Source organism: Notamacropus eugenii, chromosome 1 (genome assembly GCF_028372415.1).
Source record: "Notamacropus eugenii isolate mMacEug1 chromosome 1, mMacEug1.pri_v2, whole genome shotgun sequence".
Classification (NCBI taxonomy): Eukaryota; Metazoa; Chordata; class Mammalia; order Diprotodontia; family Macropodidae; genus Notamacropus; species Notamacropus eugenii.
The window spans coordinates 558,740,935-558,764,057 of NC_092872.1; the positions used below are offsets into that span (position 1 = coordinate 558,740,935).

Sequence of the window (23,123 nt, forward strand, 5' to 3'; positions counted from 1 at the left end):
AATATGAATTGGTCTCAAGCCCAAAAAGCTTCTTGGAAGAGATCAGGAAGGATTTAAAAGTCAAATCAGAGAGGTGGAAGAAAACCTGATCAATTCTTTTAAAAATACAACTGACAAAATAAAAAAAAAATCACTAAGAAGACAATTACTTAAAAAGTAAAACTGAACAAATGGATAAGGAGGTACAAAACCTAACTGGAGAAAACAACTCCTTAAAAAGTAAAATTGATCAAATGGAAAAGGAAGTACAAAAGCTAACTGAAGAAAACAATTCATAAAAAATTAGAAATGGGCAAGTAGAACCAAATGACTCTAAGAGACATCAAGAATCAGTCAAGCAAAATAAACATATAGTATAATATAGATAATGGTAATTGATGGCTTTCTAAGTCAATATGCAGCTTGCAGGGGTCTGTTTCTCTGTCTGCTTTTCTGAATCATTTATTTGCGCCCCCCCCCCCCCAAATATAGATATTTGCCAAGGTTTTGGACAAACTTTTCCTTCCAGTCTATTTCATAGTGATCTCATTATCAACGTCCATGGCTTCAACTATTAATTCTATGCAGATGACTAGAATTTCTTCCAAGTCAACATTCTATTCCTGTACTGGCAGTGAAAGGGAAGGGTTGGGGCCAAAAACTTATATCTCATTTTCATTCTCTAAAATTGATTAATAACTGTTCCTTTTAGATACAGGCACTATAGTCTATGTTCTTCACCCAATGTCTGTTACATTAGTAACAGAGCAGGGGTAAAGCTGACATTCCTAAGTAATTACTATGTTTTTAGTCCATTGGGATATATTGTTCCTATTTCAGAGTACAGTACTCAAATGGATCTATGATCTCAGTGATTCAGGAGTTTCAATGATATAGGTTGAAACTCATCCATTCCTGATCCAAATATGCAACACTTATCCACATTTTCCTAAAAGTTCAACATAAAGTGTCTACTCAATGTGTTGGAAGCCTTCTCTTTCTTTTGATATGAAAGGATATTAGTGGACGATTGTGGTGATACATCTGAATTCCCTCACTCTTGCCATATACCAGCCAGTCCATTTTCTCTATTATGTAATTCCTTTTTTCTTAATTTCCACATTAGTTATGCTGTGAAAGAAGAATCAAAACAAAGGAAAAAGCCACTAGAAAGAAAAAAACAAAAAAGAGAAAATAGTGTGCTTTGGTCTGCATTCAGACTCCATAGTTCTTTCTCTGAATATGAACAGCATATTCCATCCTGGGTCTTTTGGAATTGTCTGAGAAGAACTAAGTCTATCAGAACTGATCACTGCACAGTGTTGCTGTTACTGTGTACAAGGTTCTTATGGTTCTGCTCACTTCAATCAGCATCAGTTCATCTAACTCTTTCCAGGTTTTTCTGAAATCTGCTTGCTCATCATTTCTTATAGCACAATAGCTTTACATTACATTCATGTACCACAACTTGTTCATCCATTCCCCAACTGCTGGGCATCCTCTCAACTTCAAATTCTTTGCCATCACAATAAAAGCTGCTATAAATATTTTTGTACACGTAGGTCTTTTTCCATTTTTGATGATCTCTTTGGGATATAGACTTAGTAGTGGTATTTCTGGATCAAAGGGTATGCATAGTTTTATGGCCCTATGGGCACGCTTCCAAATTGCTCTCCAGAATGGTTGGATCAGTTCACAAACCTATCAACAATGCATTAGCACTCCAATTTTCCTATACCTCCAACATTTGTCATTTTCTTTTTTGTCATATTAGCCAACCTGAGCGGTGTGAAGTGGTACCTCAGAGTTGTTTTAATTTGCATTTCTCTAATCAATAGTGATTTAGAGTATTTCTCATATGGCTATAGATAGCTTTAATTTCTTCCTCTGAAAACTGCCTGTTCATATTCTTTGCCCATTTATCAGCTGGGGAATGGCTTGCATTCTTATAAATTTGACTCAGTTCTCTATATATTTTAGAAATGAGGTCTTTATCAAAGACAGTGACTATAAAAATTGTTTCCCAGCTTTCTGTTTCCCTTTTAATCTTAGTGGCATTGGTTTTGTTTGTGCAAAACCTTTTTAATTTGATGCAATCCAAATTATTCAATTTGCATTTCATAATGTTCTCTATCTCTTGTTTGGTCATAAATTCCTTCATTCTCCATAGATATGACAGGTAAACTATTCCTTGCTCTCCTAATTGCTTATGGTATCACACTTTAAGTCTAAATCATGTACCCATTGTGATTTTATCTTGGTATATGGTATAAAATTTTGGTCTATATCTAGTTTCTGCCATACTATTTTCCAGTTTTCTCATTCGTTTTTGTCAAATAGTGAGCTCTTATTCTAGAAGTTGGAGTCTCTGATTTTATCCAACAGTAGATTACTATAGTCACTGACTACTGTGTCAAGTCCCTAATCTACTCCCCTGTAATTCGTTGATGACAGTTTTCTTATAGTATAGTAGTCCCTGAAATAAACTCTTTAGGGGGAGAAACAGAAAAAAAAAACCCGATCTATTTTATATGATTTAGAAATAGAGGAGGAAAAAAAGGAAAACTGCAATATATATGTTCACATTTCACAATTAGGTGCCCCATATATATGTACTACACGTCATATAAATGGAGTTGTATTTATATTGTATTTTGTCTTATTTGGCCTTTTAAAAAATAGCAGTAAATGTGAGGCTATTTATGGGAATGAGGGAAATCTGAGGCATGGTTTATATATTTTTAAAATGTGTTTGTTTTTGATGGGAGATTCAAAAGGCTTATTCAGATGTAGATGACTTATGTGCCTCTTTCTTAACACTGAGATTCTAACTCTGTGGCTACCATTCATTCAGCCAACAATATTAAATGTCTTCTATGTTCCAGGGACGGGGTTTGGTGCTGAGGATGTAAAAATAAAACAGTCCCTGCGTTTAAGGTACTTATATTCTACGGAATGGGGCACAAAATGAACTCAAATAGGTAAACACAAAGTATATAAAATATAGACAAAGGGGAATGTAAAGAAGAGCATTAGTAATTGAGAGGGGGTGTTTGGAATCAGGAAGGTAGGGATTCTAAGAGGTGAAGGTGAGGAGGGATTACAGCCTAGAAATAGGAGGTACTTGTCCAAGAATAGAGAAGTGGGAGATAGGATGCTGAGTACAGGAAATGGCCATCAGGCTAGTTTGGCTGGAACATAGTGTATAGTGTGAGAAGGAATAATGTGTATTCCCCAGAGAGTTGGGAGTGAGAAGGTTTGATAGATTACTGATTATCATTTGATTAATAATTAATAATTGTAGTAACTCAGTGGAATCAAATAATTGTGGATTAGAGTAAGATTTTACTGTGTAGGCCTGAGTTTAAGAGTTTATGAGAATTGACCTTCCCTATTTTTCTGGGCTATAGTCTGGACTCTTCCCCCAGATGGGAGGGAGGGGGCATGAGTCTCTCAAGTTATAAGATGTTCTGCCTGCATAAGTCAGGGGTTGCTTTACACCAGACTTTCCAGGGAATGTTGATAAATTGTGTTTTCCCCATAGCCTGGAGTCTGGAGGTCCCCTCGCCTAAGTAAGGCCATTTGTAAGTCCATGCTTATAGACCAATTTCTGTCAGTTCAGTTTTCATCACAGAACTATTTTTAGCTCCTCATATAAACTGTTATCTTTTCACTGTATAAAAAAAGGCTGCTCTGGCTGCCAGAGGCATCCTTGAGTGTTTGGGAGTCTTAGATCTCTTTTTATCAGTACCCGCTAGCCTCACTAATAAACTGACTGTGCTTGGACTTTTGTGCCTCAGTTTCTCTGTATCACAGATCAATCATGACAAAGTGAAATACTTTAAATGCCAACCAGAGGAGTTTACATTTTGCCCTTGATACAGCTTGAAGCCACTGGGGTTTCTTGACCAAGGAAGTGACATGGTCAGATCCATGCTTTTAGGCATTTTAATTTCATAGCTAAGAGGAAGAAGAGAGACTGGAGGCATGGAAACCACTTAGGCTACTCTAATAGTATCTTATCTTCTTCATGACTTGCATACCTGCATCTCTAATTCCTAATTAGACATTTCTTCCTGGATATCTTATTAGTACTTAAAACTTTATGTAAGCCACCCTCCAAACAGTTCCCCTTCCTGACTTACTTATTTCTATTATAAGACACCCATCTAGGATGGCCAGGAAGTGGGAAGACCCACCAACACCAGGGATGCCCTTTGCCCCTTCTCACCCCAAGAGCTATACTTCTCCCTCCCCCCTGCCCCATCCTCTCCTCCAGCACATCTGAAAACTCATCCAGGACTGCTGGGGCTGGGTGTGTGTATGTAAAAGGACACCCCCCACCCCACTGGAACATGCAATTCCAGGTACTTAGTAGATGCTTAAAAAGTGACCTCTCTTTCTCTCTCTCTCTCACCATCTAAGCTGGAAATCTTGGAGTCATCTTTGATGATTTTAATTCAATTTAATAAACATTTAGTGCCTACCACATGCATAGGAACACATTGCCTAGGCCTTCTATTCCTAATCAATATTTCCCTTGAATTGTTTCTTCACCTGTCCCTTTCTATTTCCCGATAGAGACAAATCTCATGTCATTACCTTACACACAGGCTACTTTCAATAGCATCTCTCCTGAATGATTTTCTATCTCGTCTCCAAGTCAGTTTAGGCAACAACGATAGCTATTCTTTCTACAGTACAGTTCTTATGTCATCTCTCTCTTGCCCACAACTGTTCACTGGCTCCTTCACTGCCTACTATAACAAACTGTAAATTCCGCACTACTACATTCAAGGCCTGCTCTAGTTTGGTTCCAAACTCAAACTGAATTGTATATAAAACTGAACACACCTTGTATATAAAACTGAAATTTATGTAGCTCTTTAATGTTTGCAAAATCTTTTATTTCATTGCCTCACTTGAGGCTTGTGATTACTTTGGGGGGTAAAAATTTTCTTCCACCTCTATCCACAGAAATCCCAAATATCCCTTAAAGCCAAGCTCCAAAACTCCATCCTTGAAAAAGGCACACTCAGATGCTTCACCTGAAGTGACCTCCCTCTCTTCTGAATTCCTAGAATACTTTGTTAATACCACTCATAGGTCATTTATCATGCAAAGAAATGTGCTTGTATTACAGATATCTGTGAGGGAAAAGAGTGTGGCCACAGACTTCTTTGTATTCCATATAATGCCTAAGAGATTGTGAATGAAGAAATTTAATGAACTAGAGATCAACTACAACCTTGAATGCCAGGCTAAATCCAAAATCCTTACCTTGGTATTCAAGGTCCTCTAGAATCTGATTTTTCATTACTTTTATACAATTCAACCCTCTACACTGCCCAAACATGCTCTGTGCATTCCCCCTTAACTACCATTTTCATTCCCTAATCCTTTACACTTAATTCCCCTCAATCATCAGTGATTACCAACTTTCCTGAATTCTTGCAGTCCTTATATGAACATTATTTATTTGGTACTTAGTACACACTAGAAAACTTTGCCTTTTTATATCGTTTATATAGTACACATCCTAGATTATAAGCATTTTGAGAACAGGGAGATACTTTTACATATTTCTAGGGCCTAGAAGAGTCTCTTACACATAGGAGGTTCTCAATATATGTTTGTTAGTGACAGTGCTGACAAAATACTGAGTTAAAGGTTACTTTTGAAAAGTTCGAGCTTTCAAATTAGTATGGCCCCATGAAATACATCCTATTAATTTTTTTTAGGCCTCTTGAACAGCAAACAAATTGCTTGAGGACTGAAGGGGAGCAAATGGAGTCCCTAACCTTTAAAAAAGAAAGGATGAATTATCCTAGGAAAGTAGCAGATAGTAGGTAACTCTGAATTCAGTAACTATAATTAGAATTCTGTTTCTTGTGACAGGGAAACTAGGAAATGGTCAGATTAGCCTGGAGTGGTAAGTACAATGGAATAAAAATCTCTCTAGCCTCCATTAACTGACCAGATACTGTGGGTGACCTGGAATAGGTGCACTGAAATTGGACCACTTTGGGGGAAGAGGTGGAGAGGATGAAATGCTTGGGGCCTCTAAATGGCCTCAGATTTTGAGTTAACCATTCAGACAGCTATGAAGAATCTAGGATAGAATATCCCTCTCTTCCTCATCCTTGTTATACTAATTTCAGGGCTTCAAAGCTTTTAACTTAATTGGTGTTGGATACTCCCTCCTCTGACACAAAAAGTAATTCTGCAATTTAGGAGAACACTAAAAGTTCCTGTGGCTTGAAAAATCATGGCCTTATAAAAGGATGAGAAGCCTCTTTAAGTGCAACTAGACTGGTCCTGGATGTCTGACATGATCCATCACTGGGCCCATCTTGGAAAGCATTTCAATATGACAGGACCTCCCTAGAGCTTGTGTTCTGCAGGGAATACCCTTGAGAACCCAGTACTACTGAGTGCTCCACTGTGGGGCAGTGAAATGGAACTTTGGCTACCATCTTTACCACAGAACAATTTTCTCTTTTAATTCCTGTTTGTTTAGTCTAATTTTTTTTTATCCTCAAAGGGTCCTTGACTTGGGTCCTTCCTCTCCCTTGTTTTCTTCTAGCAGACCAAAGACCCTCCTGTTTCACAAGACTATTTCCCTCCCTGCCCCCTCAGAACTGTGGCATTTGTTTTCCTCCTGTTGTTATTATTATTTATTGAGTGATAGGCATTTGCTTTCAGTTATTCAGCCATTAGCCTTTCCTTCCGAGAACACAAATGGCTCACTGTTTGATATAACTGAAATCATTTTTTAAGACCTGACTATGTCCTTGTTTTCTGTAATTTCTCTTCCTGTATTCTAAGTTTGAAACATTACAGCCTAAATGGATTATAAAGGGGCTGTATATAAGTAAGAGAGAAATAAATTTAAAGAACTAAAGGAGAATGTTTCTCATAGTTCAAACATCATATTACTTCTAAAGTTCTTTAATTCAGCAGATTAGGTACAAAATTCCCTAGGGATACAAGGGTCTCAAAATGAGTTTACAGAAGTAGGTTTCATTTCAAAAAGCTGAGATTGCCTATCCTGGCATGATTTTTCTCCTTCTTTTCCTCACCTACTTATAAGCTCCTCTAATAAAGAACTTCAGAGTAGCTTTAAAGGAAGCTGTGCATAATGTAAGGCAACAAACTGAGTACAATGAGGACTTGCCATCTGATTTTCAAGTAAATGAAGACGGTTTCATCAGTACACTGATATATGGCTATAAGATAATCCGACCTGTGAGAAGAAGGCTAAGGTGAATGACTGACCTATACCTCTGCATCCAGGCATCAACACTTCAAAATAATGACATCAACTTTTACCCATTATCTTTCAAGAAAAGTTTTTTAAACTGTGAACAGCATATATTAATAAAGGTGGGCCCAACCACCTTTGTAATTATACTATAAGCACTACTCATAATAAGTCCAAACTTTTTTTCCTTCCCCTTCAAAGGGATAATCTTTTTTGAAAGATTAAAATGGAAAGTTAGAGAGCAGAAACCCAAATATAAAACAAGCAGCATGTGGCACCTCATCACTGGTGCCCCCTTCTGCATTTCTAGCAATTTTTAGTGTATTAAGACTATTTTTGCATTATTAATATTTCAGTAATATTTTAAGAGTGGAATTCATTGTAAGTTCTGATACAGAGTAGGGACAGGAGCTGTACTCTGAACCTAACTGTGTGTTATATTATTCAGAAGCTTAAAGTCAATATATCGACTTCATCTTCATTTGCCTGGATATATCCCTAGCATTATCACAGAGCTATTATAGTGTATTTAAGATTTCACAGACTTCTGCACATTTTTCTTTAAAATCATTTGTTCTATTTTCATTCCTCTGGAATTAAATGGAAAATTTCATTTCCTTTTTTGATTAGTGTTTGCTTCTCTGCTTTCTCTGTGGAATTACAATGCCTGAACTAAAGCATTATTGAAGGAAGTTCTTTTGTTTCTTTTCCCTGCTTCTTTTCTTATTCTCACATGCATAGAGTAAGGGAACATAAAAGAGAGTGACATTAAATGTATTTTTTTTTGACCAACATAGGATCAACTAAAATTTTAAAAATGGTTTAGCCCTGCTTTGTTTCTCTTTAACTTGACAATGAACAGCCTGAACGGAGGGGAAACTTAGCTGACTGGGACTGGTTGGCTGAAAGATTTACAGCTGGACTGTACTACAGACATGCCTCATTTTATTGTGCTTTGCAGATATTATGGGGTTTTTCGGTTTTGTTTTGTTTTTATAAATTGAAGGTTGTGGCAATCTTGTGTTGAGCAAGTCTATCTGCCATTTTTTAAGCATGTGTTCACATTGTGTCCCTGTCACATTTTAGTAATGCCATGTACTGCATCCAGGTGAACTAAATAAAAAAATGTTGCACGTGTGCTGACTGCTCTACTGACCATTCTCCCATCTCTCTCTCTCTCCTTGGATCTCTTCTATTCCCTACGATACAAAAGTATTGAAATTAGGTCAGTTCATAATCCTATTAGAGACTCTAAGTGTTCAAGTGAAAGGCTGAATCTATCGATGGGGCAAATTTCATTGTTGTCCTATTTTAAGAAATTGCCACGGCCACCCCAACCTTCAGCAACTCCCACCCTGATTAGTCAGCAGTCATCAATATAAAGGCAAGGTCCTCCACCAGGAACAAGGTTATAACTTGCTAAAAGCTCAGAGGATGGTTACCATTTTTTAGCAAAAAAGTATTTTTAAATTAAGGTATATACATTGGGTTTTTATAGACATAATACTATTGTACAGTTAATAGACTGCATCAGGGTTGGGGAACCTTTGGCCTCAAGGCCACATGTAGCCTTCTAGGTCCTTTGGTAGGGGTTTTGACTGATCCCAGATTTTACAGAATAAAAATCCTTTTACTAAAGGGATTTGGTCTGTGAAGTCTGGATTCAGTCAAAGGGCAACACTTGAGGGCCATATGTGGATTCAAGGAAAAGGTTCCCCACCCCTGGACTACAGAATAGTGTAAACAGAACTTTTATATGCACTGGAAAACCAAAAAAATACCCCCAAAAATTCATGACTTGCTTTATTGCAATAATCACTTTATTGGGATAATCACTTTATTGCAGTAGTCTGGAATCAAACCTGCAATATCTCCAAGGTATGCCTGTACTTTATAATGGAAGGAGATAACAAGGACACAGGCCTGGATCAGAGGAGCATGACTGGGTATGGCACTATGCATCATTATTAACTAACATTTTATGAACTTCCACATGGACACCAAATATGCCACTAGGATCCCTGCCCTTGAGGAATTTACATTTTCTGTTGGAACATTTGGCAAAGGAGACCCCTCTTACTTCTGGAGTCCTATGGTTCAGAGACTCTGAAGTCTTTTCTACCATCTCCTCTTTACAGGCAGATGTGGAAAATCCTTACTATCTTTCTAGTGTAATCACAGAATTAATGGTGAATTTAGAACTGGAAACTATCTTAGAGAAAAATCTAAGCAAACTTCATTTCAGAGATGAGGTTACTGAAGCTCCATGAGGTTGATTTGTCCAGGGGAACATGGAGGCTTGCTGGCAGAACCAGAACCAGAATCTAGGTCTCCTTATATCAGCACTGTGGCTTATGTATACTGTATAACCCTACCCATTTAAATTATGTTTCTGAAATTCTTCATCAAGACATATGTCTTCTGTGAAGCTCTATGTTCTTATAAGATAACCAAAACAATGTATAAATACTGTAAATCCCTACTCTGTGTCCCTTATTAAACTAAGCATATTTTCCCTCCTTTCAGCTTAACAGCATCCTTGTCTATTAGAAAAAAAAAATCACAATCAGAACCTTACTAAATCAGGGTTTAATTTGCTACACAGTATATCACTGGGACTTAGAAAACAAAATCATCTAGAAAAAAAAGAAATGAAACACTTCAAGACTCACATGGTGCTAGTTAGAAGAACCATCCAAGAAAGTATACAGCATCTCCACTGACAAGAGATTCCTTACTACCCACCCATCCATTCCCAACACCTTTATCAATTCCTTTCTCTCCCCCCTTTCCCTCTACAGGCATGGATGGACTACTGTGGCCAAAAAAATATCATCTGGTGACCATACTTATGAGCATGAGTTACTATAAATTCAGATAACAAACACAGATCATCACCACTGGCTTATACACTTGAAACCTTTCTGGGCTAGTAGGATCTGCTAGGAGCTTGTGATTCCTTGGCACAGAATGGTCACCTTTATGCCAGTATCAGGTAAAAGAGAGAGATTTCAATGGTAGCACTAATACTATATTACAAATCACTATTATTTTTGTACATTTACATGAATATAATATTTAAAAATATTTTTTAATTAAAACTTAAAGAAATTTATTAAATTCGTGCTTTCCCTAAAAAAGAGCATAGTTTTTATTGATGAAATATTAATAAAGAAATTAGGATTACAACCTTGTCTGCAAACCACTACCAAGGAGGGGATGGAAGACTACTAAATATATTGCTTCAAACAAAAAGGAGAAAATGAGTCTAGAGACACATGGCAATTACAGTCAACTAAGTTAGATTATTCCAAGCAGAATCACAGATGAAACCAGGACAACAAATTGAAACAAAAATGGAACCGATAATCTAGTATTACTACGATACTCTATTTTCATCATTGTTGACAGAACTACCACACTTGAAATGTAACACTGCAGTGTTAAATGAGCTAGATAGAAAGTAGAAATGTTGCTTAAGAAGAAAAAGGAAGTACAATGTGAACAGAGCACACACACACACATACACACACACACACGGAATGCATGTAGAAGGTGATGTAATCTTAAGGACAATCAGGATACAATAAAAAGAGGAAGATTCCTAAAGCATGAAAAAGATCACAAACTGTATTAACACTTTAGAAAAAGGAGTTCAAGAAGGCAGAAGCAGCTACTAATCTACATCACCTATTTTCTCATCTTTATAATGTCTTTACAACAGAAAAAATATGTGAAATTCAGGGTACCCTTGATAGAACTGTAACAAGGGATGAAGCAGGCTTCTATAGACTATTTTCCACAGCAGATCACCATCTTCAGTTCCATGAGAAACAGAGAGAATACATGACCTCACTCTGTCTTGTGCTTCCTGAAAAAATGTTTTTTATTTGATAAAGGAGATGTATAAGCTCTCTTCCCAAAAAGGTATCTTATACCTATGTTCAAATCATGTAAAAGTACTTGATAAATGAATTCACAGAGATAACTTCAGTTAATGAGCCTTTAAGACTATATAAGTTGTAGAAAAGATGCTACTTGCATTCATGGGGCAGGGGGGATTTCTTCACAGCAATTTCTGGATACCAGTGGAATCACAGGTCCAGAATATCAACAAAAATGAGCCCTTTATTATTAATAGTAAGTGAGGTTTAAACCAGGAAAACATGATCACATAAGTTATTTTTCAGTATCACAATAAATATCCTATGTAGTTCAAATAAAAGAGGGATTCCCTACACATAGAAAAGTTATTCCAATGTTTCTGTCTGGGGAGTACATTGTGCAACTTACATCAAGCCACTGAGAATCACTGTACCTTTTCAATCAGTTTATTATTACTTTTATTATTATTATTATTATTACTAAACATAAGTCTGATTCACTGACCCACCATCTGGGGTAGGGAGGGGAAATCCCCCATTTAGTGGTCTGCTGGTAAATATTTGTATTTAACAAATTGTCTCTCCAGACAAAAATGTAGATATTTATGTTTCACTGGTGTTACTAATACTTTCTTAAGACTAGACAATGAACAAAACAATGAGCCAAATCTTTACAGTCTGCCGATTTCCAAGGTGTGAATGCTAGCACAGAAAATTTACCAATTTCTAGGTAGGGCTTTAGCACTCCCTTGAATCTATTCCTAATCTCTCTTGCTCTTTCACATTAACTTCAAAATAGGAAGTGCACCTAAACCTGACAGTTATGACAGTACACTAGAGCTACATGAGACCCTGGAAACTCCTCTGTCTTGTCCAGCTCCTGCATTTTATGAGTGAGGAAACTAAAGTCCTAAGAGGTGAAGGGACTTAATCTAAGATCATATAGTTAAGTAAATGGTAGTCAGAAAAGTCCCTTTCCTTAAGGAGTTTGCAGTTTAACGGGAGAGATACATACAATTATGTATAAACAAAATATATACAAAAAAAATTGAAGATAACTAACAGAGGGAAACTACTAACATTAAAGTTGATTTGGAAAGGCTTCTCGTAGAAGGTGAGATTTTAGCTGAGATTTGAAGGGAGATATGGAAGCCAAGAGGCAGAGAAGGGGAGAGATAGCATTACAGGAACGGGAAGGAGCCAAAGAAAATGCCTGGAGTCTAGAAATGGAGTGTCTTATGAGAGGAACAGGAAGAAGGATACCAGAATCATTGGATCACAGAGTTGCTGTGTTTGTCCGTCATTCTCAAAAGGATCATAACATCAAGATGATGACATGACTAGCGGTTGACTTTGATTGGAGTAACGGAGGGCTGTATAAGGTCACCTGCCTCACTTTTTCCTCCTAAGCGATCTGGATCCAGTGGCCTGATATTTATCAGGACGGCTGGAGAAAGCCCAGGAGGATCAGGAAGTATGTGAGGGAGAAAGACTGGAAAGAGAGGAAAGGGCCAGATTTTAAAGAGTTTTGAATGACAAAAAGAGGATTTTTATCTTTGATCCTGGAGGCAACAAGAAATACTATAGTTTTATTGAGTGCAGAGATGACACAGTCAAGACCTTCTTTTGCTTTAGGAAAATCACTTTGACAGACTGTCCAGTCACTGGAAATGGGCTGGAATAGAAGAAAAGAATATAAATCTTATAGTCTTTTTATAACAGAAAACAGAAAGCAAAATGAACTTGTAGGTAAACGAAAGGATGATTCACAGGTTCTTCATAGAGCCTGGCTCAGGAACACTGAGGGATTAAGAGGTTTGCCTGTGGTCACACAGATCCAGTGTCAAGGACATGATCCCATACCTCTGAAAGCTAGCTGTCTGTCTATCCACTAGGTAAAGAAGCTTCTTTTTTTCCCCTTGACTTGCATTATTTATAACTTCAGGTTCAAGCATTGTCCTTTAATCAAAATATTAGCAAGTTATAAGTAGTCAACTATGCTGAAAATGAACTCTTTATGGATCAATCACTAATTTCTTAACTGCATAGTGATACTTTCTAAAACAACCAGTTTCAGCATATATGCATTAAAAATCAGACTTAACAATTGGTTTGTAATCATAATGTCAAAGCCAGAAAGGATTAATACTAAATACAATAAAGCTAGACTGCTTTTCAAGGACTAAACATTTTAATGGCTACAATAAATTTAGATAAAAATATTTTCTTGCCTTTTTTCTTACACTTAACGAAGAATAAAAATTAGATAACACGCTTGGCTGGTTGGCTGTGGTCCTTCGATGATGAACTAAGCAACTTCGTTGTTTATCACTATGATAAAGTCAAGTTTCAATGATATGTCCGACTGTGGCTGATCAGACCAATATGAGTTTGGAATGCTCTACCACAGGTTGGGCACAAATGTGAACATTTGGGGTGAATATTCTAAATTTTAGCATCCTGTATTTCCTTTGAGCTATTTCAATTCTGCTTTGCTCATAGAGCACAGTACCTTCTCTGATGTGGGCACACTATGCTGAAAGGTCCTATGCCAGTGTCTTCCATGTTACACAATCAATTCCAACGTTCTTGAGAAAGACCTTGAGAGTATCCTTGTATCGCTTCTTCTGACCACCATGTGAACACTTGCCCCGTGTGAGTTCTCTATAAAATAATCTTTTTGGCAAGTTTACATTTTGCATTGGAACAACATGGACAGCCCATCAGAGCTGCACTCTCTGAAGCATAGTTTGAATGCTTGGAAGTTTAGTTCAAGTAGTACCTTATCCTGTCAGGTGATCTTCAGAATCTTCCTAAGACAATTCAAATAGAAGCGATTAAGTTTCCTGGCATGGTGCTGGTAGACTGTCCAGGCATACAACATTGAGGTCACAGGCATAGGCATACAACAATGAGGTCAGTGCGACGGATCTGTAAATCTTCAGTCTGGTAGTCAGTCTAATACCTCTTCTGTCCCATACTTTCTTTCAGAGCCTTTCAAACACTGAATTAGGTCTGGCAATGCATGTATCAACCTCACTGTCAATGTGTACATCCCTGGAAAGTACACAACCAAGGTAAGTGAACTTATCCACAGCATTCAAAACTTCTCCATTTGTTGTATCTGATGGTTCCACCTATGGAAGGTGTGGGGGTGGCTGATGGAGCACCTCTGTTTTCTTGGTGTTAATTATTAGACCTAAATTAGCACAGGCAGCAGAGAACTGATCCATACTTTGTTGCATCTCAACTTCAGAGGCTACACTGAATACACAATCATCACAAACATAACATTATGTACCAACACTCTCTCCACTTTGGTTTTGGCTTGTAGCCTTTTCAAAATGAAGAATTTACCATTAGTGTGGTAGCTGACCTTGATGCCCTGTTCATCCTTACTGAAAGCATTTGTCAACATGGCTGAAAACATCATGCTAAAAAGCATGGAAGCAAGTACACAGCCCTGTTTCACTCTATTGGTGACTGGGAAGGCATGAGAGCACTGTTCATTATCTAGAACCCAGGCAAGCATGCCATCATGAAATTGATGCACAATACTGATGAACTTCTCTGGACAACCAAATTTTGACATAATTTTCCATAAGCCCTCAAGACTAACAGTATCAAAGGCTTTGGTCAGATCTACAAACGTTGCATACAGACCTCTGTTCTGCTCCTGGCATTTCTCCTGGAGTTGTCAGGCATACTGACTGTTCCTCGGCCCTTTCTGAAGACACACTGGCTCTCAGGTAGATGACCATATTCCAGGTGAAGGATTAGCTTATTAAAGAAGACTCTAGCAAGAATCTAGTCAACAATAACTAAGAGAGAGATCCCACTGTGATTGTCGCAGGACAATCAATTTCCTTTGCCTTTATAGAAATAAAGGACATGGAGATATCCCAGTACTCCTGGGGGAATACCCTCCCCTCTTGCCATATAACCTGGAAAATTTCAGTCAGCTTTTGATTGAGCAATGGACCCCCTACCTTGTAAATCTCAACTGGAATAGAATCAGCACCAGGTGCTTTACCACATGAAGGGAGCCTAATGGCATTCAAAACTGCTTCTTCAGTTGGAGGTTCAGCTAGGAAGGGACTGACTTCAACCTGAGGTAAATGGTCAATGGCCTTAGCCTTGACTGATGATGGTCTGTTGAGAACACTATGAAGTGTTCAGCCCATCTCTCGTGGATCATGTCCTTATCATCAATCAATGTGGCTCCATCAGCAATGAGTAGTTGTGATGCACCATAGGTCTTTGGTCCATAAATAGCTTTCAGGGAATCATAAAAGCACTTTAGAATATTACTATCAGGATAAACCTGAATTTCATTTGCCTTCTTCATGAGCCAGGAATCCTGTATCTCTCTAAGCTTGGCTTGTATTTTACTTTTGATGGAATTAAATGCTGGCTTCTTAGAGGTGGATGAACTATCCTGTTGGTAAATCCTGTGGAGTTCTCATTTTTCATTTATCAGCTTCTGAATTTCCCCATCATTTTCATCAAACCAGCCTTGGTGTTTGTGAGTTTGACCCACATGAGCAAATGTAGTGCTGTACACCAAATCTCTGAAAGCTGCCCACTCCTTTTCTGCTCCACTGTTGCCAATGGTATGATGGCTCAACTTTCCCTCCAAGTTAGCAATAAACTGTTCACGCTTAGAGAAGATGTCTAATTTGTTGGCATTAACTCTTCTTGTAGTCATTTTGCCTTGGGGGAGGCACTTTTGATGAATATTTAGCTTGGAAAGGGTAAGTCTATGATCATCAGTCCAGCACTCTGCACCACACATTGCCTTTATCGCTCTCACATCTTGTCTGTCTCTTCTCCTTACAATCTCAAGGTCTATTAGATGTCAATGTTTGCCTTATCCATGGGTGCATCCATGAAGTTTTACTGCATTTAAGTAAATGGAAAACAGTGTTGGTGATAAGAAGGTCATGGGATGCACAAGTCTTCAGCAGTATATGACCACTGCTATTGCTGTTTCCAACTCTGTTCCTCCCTAGGACTCCTTGCCAAATCTGGTAGTCTGAGCCTACTCCAGCATTAAAGTCACCCAGAATTATAAGCTTGTCCTCTTTTGGCACACTGATGATAAGGGTTCTCTAGGTGTTCATAAAATTTTTCTTTGACTTCATCAGGGTTCCTCATGGTGGGAACATAGGCACTCATGATGGTGGCATTATGTTTTCCTGCAAGTGGCAATCGCATTGTCATGAGCCTGTAATTCACTCCTTTTGGTAGGCAAGCCAGATTGTTGACTAGATTAGTTTTCATTGCAAAACCTACGCCAGCTTCACAGTTCTTCCCTTAACTGCAGTCACTCCAGAAGAACTTATATCCAGCTCTGATTTTAGTAAGCTGGCCTTCATTTGCCGGCCTTGTTTCACGCAGGGCTCCTATTTGGATGTGATACCTGTTGAGTTCTCTTGCAACAAGAGCAGTTCATCTTTCAGGTCTATTCTTTATTTGCTTATTGCTTGATTTGACTGCATATCACAAGTACCCACGTAGAGGATTCATAGTATTGAATTTTAAGCTTTCATTACACATACACATACGTACATACATACATACATACATACATACCTGAAGGAAAATTCTTCCAATTCCACTCAACAGCTGAGGCTCTTGTTCAGGGTAGTATTTGATAACTGAATGATATGCATCTACAGCAAGTACATAATCCTAAAAGGAGAAGAACACAAATCCATGGTTTAAATTCATAGTTTAAATTCATCTTTACTTTTATTTATTTTGGTCAGTCAGTCTTAAGTATATGTTAAGTGTCTTATAATGCAAAGGCAACTGGTGATACAGTGAAAAGAGTGCTGGGCCTGGAGTCAGGTAGACTTGAGTTCAATTCCAACCTCAGATAATTACTACCTGTGTGACTCTGGGCAACTCATTTAACATTTGGTTTGCTTCAGTTTCCTCAACTGTAAAAACCAGATAATAACAGCACCTACTTTACTGGGTTGTTATGAGAATCAAATGAGATAACATTTGTAAAAACCCTTAGTATAGTGCCTGGCACACAGAAGGTACTATATAAAAATATTTATTCTCTTAATCCCTCCTACTATATGCCAGGCATCTCTTAAGGGCGAATGACTTTGTACACATCTATATATATGCAAAAACACATACCCTGAGAGGCAGCATGGAGTAGTGGATAAAGAGATGGCTTTAAAGTCAGAAAGATCTGGGTTTAGGTCCTGCCTATGACACATACTATGTGACCCTGAACAAGTCACTTAACTTCTCAATACTCTACAGAACTCTTTAAGACTGAGGCTGCAGAGAAAATGCTGACTTGGATTGGTACAGGGAATTTCCCCATGCCAGTGAAATCATAGATCTACTCTCAATCACTCTATAGGCTTTAGAAACTGGAAGAAAATTTATAGAGGAAGAATTAAGGCTCAGAAAATGGAAATGATTTGCTCAAGATTGTACATGCAGTAAGTTGTAAATCTTGGATTCAAATTTGTATCACAATCCAGTGTTTTGTCCACTATGCCACATTCCATATAAATATATACCTATACACATAAATGTAGATGGGAGTGTGTGTACGTACATACACACACACATACACACACACACATACATACATGGTCATTTTATTTCCATTTAAACTATTCCTTAGTCATCAGATTCTGAGAGCAGACAACAGTATCTAACAGTTTGTCTATGTTAATCTTGTCCACTGATATCAGTGTTATAAAGGGGTTCCCAGTGTTTATCTGTAATAAAAGTTGATGAACCATTACCCATCACTGAGATGATAGCTTTTGGTGGCCTCCTGATAGCTTAATTAGGCAGGCAGTTCTTTATCCTAATTCTTTTTCTTCCAAGTAGCAATTAGGATCTCAACTGGATGGTACATCTAACTTTCCTCTGTCGAAAAGTTATTATGAGAATTGGTAAATTTTGTCTTTTATTCACTTTCCAAATAAATAAGATCAATTCACATTCAGTGTGCCTCAATGAAATATTGGAAAGGTTTACACCAAGACTGAGATAGGATATCAAGATATTTTTAAAAATTCCTAAATCATTCCCCTCCCAAAAAACAAACCCAACAAAAAACTTCAAGATCATGTTTATATACTTGAGTGTAATTAGTTCTTTACTTCTAAAGAGTAAGAGGTACTTACTCTTTAGAAAAATGTACATGAAGATTTTTAACTGTTCAGTTTACTATAAAGTAAATATATAGTAATTTATATTTCTCTCCTTTTAATGGTTAATCTTCATATCCCAACAGGTACATTTATTTCCTTATTCTTCTGCACACTAAATTGTATCCAAACTAGGACTTGGAGTTACTAGTTTCCTAATTGGAATGTTATAAAGAAAGACAGGCAACATGTAAAATTCCAATTTGGCAGGAAAAAAAATAAAAGGCTCCAGGTTTTCCTTACAGTCTACTAACTTCAAGTGGAGCTCATTAAAACTAATTTTATTCAAGGCCAGATAAGCTGTACAACCAGACAGTGTACCTTGGCTTCCTGCTCCTAATGCCTCTCACTACCTGTCATTGCCTCACAGTAACTGAGGCAGCAGCTGGCCTCTTTTTAGTCAATGTTGGGAGTGTCATACCTCATATAAGCCAAGGAGCTTCTACTGACATTCTGGAGACTAGTCAACCAATCCCCTTTAGGGTAAAGGGTATCTATGTGTGAGAGGGGAAGTATATATTTTCCAGCTCAAAATTTTAAATCCAGGGCCACAGCTAAGTATGCTATGACTTCCATACTTTTCCTGGGCTTTTGTGGTGCTAAGTAAACATTTTACAATATAATAACAAAGTTTTCCTCCCAACCCTGTTAAGTAGACAGGATAGAAAGAAGATTTCTGTTATTATGGCCAATTAGCTGGGGGGGAGTCAGAAAAAAGGGAGGCAGTGGACAGAGGTGGATGAATTGTGTAGTCTATATTATCCCCTATCTTTGGGAGTTGGGTAGCATATGTGGATGTATGTGAAATTCTGTATCTCAGCAGGGCTCTACACTATCAGAAATTAATACTCATCAACAGGCATGTTTATATCCCTTATTTTTGGCTTATAAACGAATGAGCAGGGAAAATGTGCTAACTTTTTGGAGGCACTTTAGCCTAAATATGTGCTTCATATGTTATGCTTCATAAAAATTTTAGCTTGTGTAAACAGCTGTACAAGAAAGGTTTGGGTGAGGAAATAAAGGGGTCTGGAAAGGAAGCTGTGGGAATAGGTCTATCTAATACTTTTCACTTTTATCATACCTAGATTCCATGGTAAAACTCAAGCTTCCATTGCCTAACCAGAGACCAAGTGTACTCATTTCCACAGGTTCTGAAGACCACCTGTCTACTAGAGGTAAAATTATCACAGCAGATCATTATTTGGGCGAACTAAAGTATGTACTTACTGCATGTGAAAAGTCATTAAAGATGCCAAGGAACAAAAAAGGAGGCATTTTCAAAAAGTGAAATCCTCACAGACATGCAATGGCTCTCATACTATGCTGTGTACCAAGCATATCATTATAGCAATGAGAACACAGTAGTGAATTTTGGGAATACTATCAATATACTATAGTAATTCAATCCACAGACTCCAGGAAAAAGGACTTGAGGCCAGGAGGAGAAACCTTTAGAAGATAAGAGATGGTGTATTTAAGTACATACTTTGGGCAAGTGAGATCTAGAACTCAATAAGAAACCAAAAAGTCATTGCTATGTGCAGCTCCTGCATTCCTCCATTCTTTATGTCTTCTGCATAGAAAGGCAGGAGATTTATAGCTATACCCTCTGGTAGAATAAAATGTGACGTTTCTGTTATTGTTTAGTTGTTTTCAGTCACGTCTGACTCTTCTTGAACTTATTTGGAGTTTTCCTGGCAGAGATATAAAAGCGGCTTGCCATTTCCTTCTCCAGTTCATTTTACAATGAGGAAACTGAGGCAAACAGGGTTAAGCTAGTTGCCCAGCATCACACAGCAAGTAAGTGTCTGAGCCCAGATTTGAACTAAGGAAGATGAGTTTCCCTGACTCCAGGACTGGCACTCTATCCACTATACCATCTAGCGGCCCCAATATGTGACATACTAAAAATCAAATCAAATTAAAAGGATTACATTTTAAAGTATCCTAAAGCTAATTATTGGTTATTTATTGGGGGTTTTTCACAAAGAACCTAATTTATTCTCCTGATCATATAGGTTTGGATTTGTAGAAAGATATGAATGATTTGCTCAAAGGGACAAATCTATTTTGATTCAATCTTCACCCTTTTTTCCTTTAGCAGTGGCACTTGTTTGGTGCCCATGAAACTAGATTTACAACCATTTCAGAACCAGAAAAGACTGGTGCAGCATATTTTAAACAACCAGGTGAATGATTTATGGGGTCACACACACACACTCCCATTTAAAATACAGGAGAATTTCAAGCTATGTAGGAAAGTGTAGAAGGTAGGTGAAATCAGAAGGGTATCCTTGAGCTGCTGCCTAGTATACTAAAGAAAACTGGCTTACGTCTAATATGCCTATATCCTATGTATGTCTGAAGAAAATTTCTATCTTTTAAGATCTGAAGAAACTTTTAAAAAATAAGAACAGTGGTGAAAATTTTTATATCTTTTGAACAGTCTTAGCAACATGTTAATTGTATAATACGCCAAAATGTAGAGCTAAAGCAAACTACTAGCAGGTTTGTGTTGAATTTTTCATCCTAAAAATTAAATGGCTGTTCATTTCACTTTAATAAGGATGTTTTTAAAATTTATTCAATAATTGATTAACATCATTAGTTCCTACAAATAATCCAATTAAAAGGCTAACCATATATATGTATATATATGCATGTGTATGTATGTATATATATATATATATATATATATATATATATATATATATATATATATATATATATATATATATATATATGAGACATTCTATTGCAATAACACATCTACTCACTAGATGGCAACAGATTGCATCAACTCAAAATAGCCCAAACTTGAATTTCTTTTATATTCTTTTACACATGAAAATGAAAATTTGTTGTTAGTCTATGTAAAATTTCACCTAAAAATACATCAGGCTATTCTGTAGTGAGTTGTGACATATAAGAGCAAAGAACTGATTTTGCTAACTGTTGCTGTTATTAAATATTAGACTACAAAGAGGAGTTGATTTTACCTTTACTTGACCATTTTCCATGAATGCATCTTAAAAATTCAAATGAAAACCCACCACCTTAACAGGTAAATTCAATCCTCTTGGAGGAGTTTTAGACATCAAAGCTGCTAGTTCAAACGGTGTTTTGCATAAGAATGTTCTGGTAAGCTGGGTACACTCTAGGTGAAGTGCAAAATGGCCATACAGGGTGGGGGGCGCTCCATTAGTTTTACCACAGGTGGCCAGGTGTGAGATTTCAGTACTGGTTGCTCTGGAGGTTGCTAGAGAATATGACCTGCTTTTGGATGGGCAGAGTAAATGAGTTATAAGACTCCAGAGGGCTACACTGAGACTTCCAGAAATGTGGACAAGTAGTTCAGAGGAAGTGGTTTTGCTTAACATAGTGCCTGGAGGAGAGATGAAACACATAGGACCTGTTAAAACAAAAGTCCTGGGGTTGTTAGCATGTAGAACTCCTGTTGACATATACTGAAAGTGGAAAGACCTACTGTAGGAATAAGACAAGGGCAAAGCAGCAGATAGTACCAGAAATACTTCAGAGATGCTAAAAAACACTAAGTTTTCACAAAATCACTAATTTTCTACTTATGTGTAAAAGAGAAAAAAAAAGATGTAAAAAAGATACACAGATCATATAATTTTAGAGGTTAGAGGGGCTTGTGGAGATAGTTAAGATCAAAGGATTTAGAGCCGGAAAAGGGTCATAGAGATGATTTTTAGGCCAATCTCCTCATTCAGCAAATGAGCAAACTGAGGCCCAGGGGAGGGCAGATTTACCCAAGGTGACAGAGCTAGTATTGTTGAAAAATAATGTGGTTTTTAAAATTTACATGTCTATACCTCCCAAAGTATATCTCTATTTTTGAAAGGATTGGAAAACTGAGGAGATCATCATGGGGAAGCTTCTCACCTACAACTTCACATTTCAAAGCCCAGATCATATGTTCTATACTATCTTACTGCACTCTCTTTGTATCACTGAATGCGCTAATCTGATGATGTCAATTTATTTATATGCTTTATTCCTTTGAGACCTATGCTCAAATCAAGATCACCATCTCAGTAGGGGCAGGAAACTGATATTTCAAGGTTAAAAAATAGAGGCCCTGAGCAAGCTTCCTCACTTGGCAAACTGCCTGCTTTGCCTTATGGAAAACCAGGTTCAGCTATGACCTTGGGCAGCTTGAAAACTCAGAGTGTGGGAGAAGTTATGATCTCTGTCTTAATAATAGCAGGTAGAGTGCTAATAGTGTCGCTCTTGGGTGTTTGCTGCTAATTGATTCATACAGAAGCATTAAGCTTCTGGTCTGTGCAGCCTGTGGGTTGTGCCACCAGATGATCATCAGGATGTTCTGATTCCTGTGGTTGGGAGAGAAACAGAAGGTGTGGGCAGTTCCAGTTTTTTTGTACATACAGAAGTAGAAAACACTGTTGCAAAAGCTGAGATGAAAATGCTCAGAAATGAGAGTAGCCTGGAATCACTCTAGCTCCTTTATTTTTCAGAATTTTCCCCAAAATGTTGAAAGCTGTGGGTTAAAACTCAGATGAGAGCATGGTGGTGCTGTCTGTCTCTAGACGTTATCAAATTAAATCAAAACAATAGCAAAAACCAAACCAAAACAAAAAGCCTCAAACACCACTAGCATACTGACTATGCAGAAGAAACCTTTCATAGGGCAGAGTTTGGAAAAGATGAGAGAGAGAGAGAGAGAGAGAGAGAGAGAGAGAGAGAGCGAGTAATTGGCCCTAATTACAGTATTTAGCTCAATGTTTGAAAAATTCAATTTAAAAATGCAAATTC

General features: G+C 37.5%; 1 protein-coding gene and 1 long non-coding RNA gene across 4 annotated transcripts in view; one reads left to right on the plus strand and one right to left on the minus strand.

Moving 5' to 3' along the window:
* LOC140520404 (uncharacterized) overlaps positions 1-23,123 on the plus strand; it is a 101,802-nt gene that overhangs the window by 78,392 nt on the left and 287 nt on the right. The window contains exons 3-4 of the long non-coding RNA XR_011972490.1: positions 14,119-14,204; positions 19,409-19,498. This is a non-coding gene — a long non-coding RNA (uncharacterized lncRNA). The remainder of the gene's footprint in view (positions 1-14,118; positions 14,205-19,408; positions 19,499-23,123) is intronic.
* Positions 1-23,123, minus strand: part of TRAPPC12 (trafficking protein particle complex subunit 12) — a 168,833-nt gene that overhangs the window by 11,543 nt on the left and 134,167 nt on the right. For all 3 annotated transcript variants that reach the window (XM_072634316.1, XM_072634315.1, XM_072634317.1), the window contains exon 9: positions 16,723-16,821. In XM_072634316.1, coding sequence (XP_072490417.1) covers positions 16,723-16,821 — 99 coding nt within the window. The remainder of the gene's footprint in view (positions 1-16,722; positions 16,822-23,123) is intronic.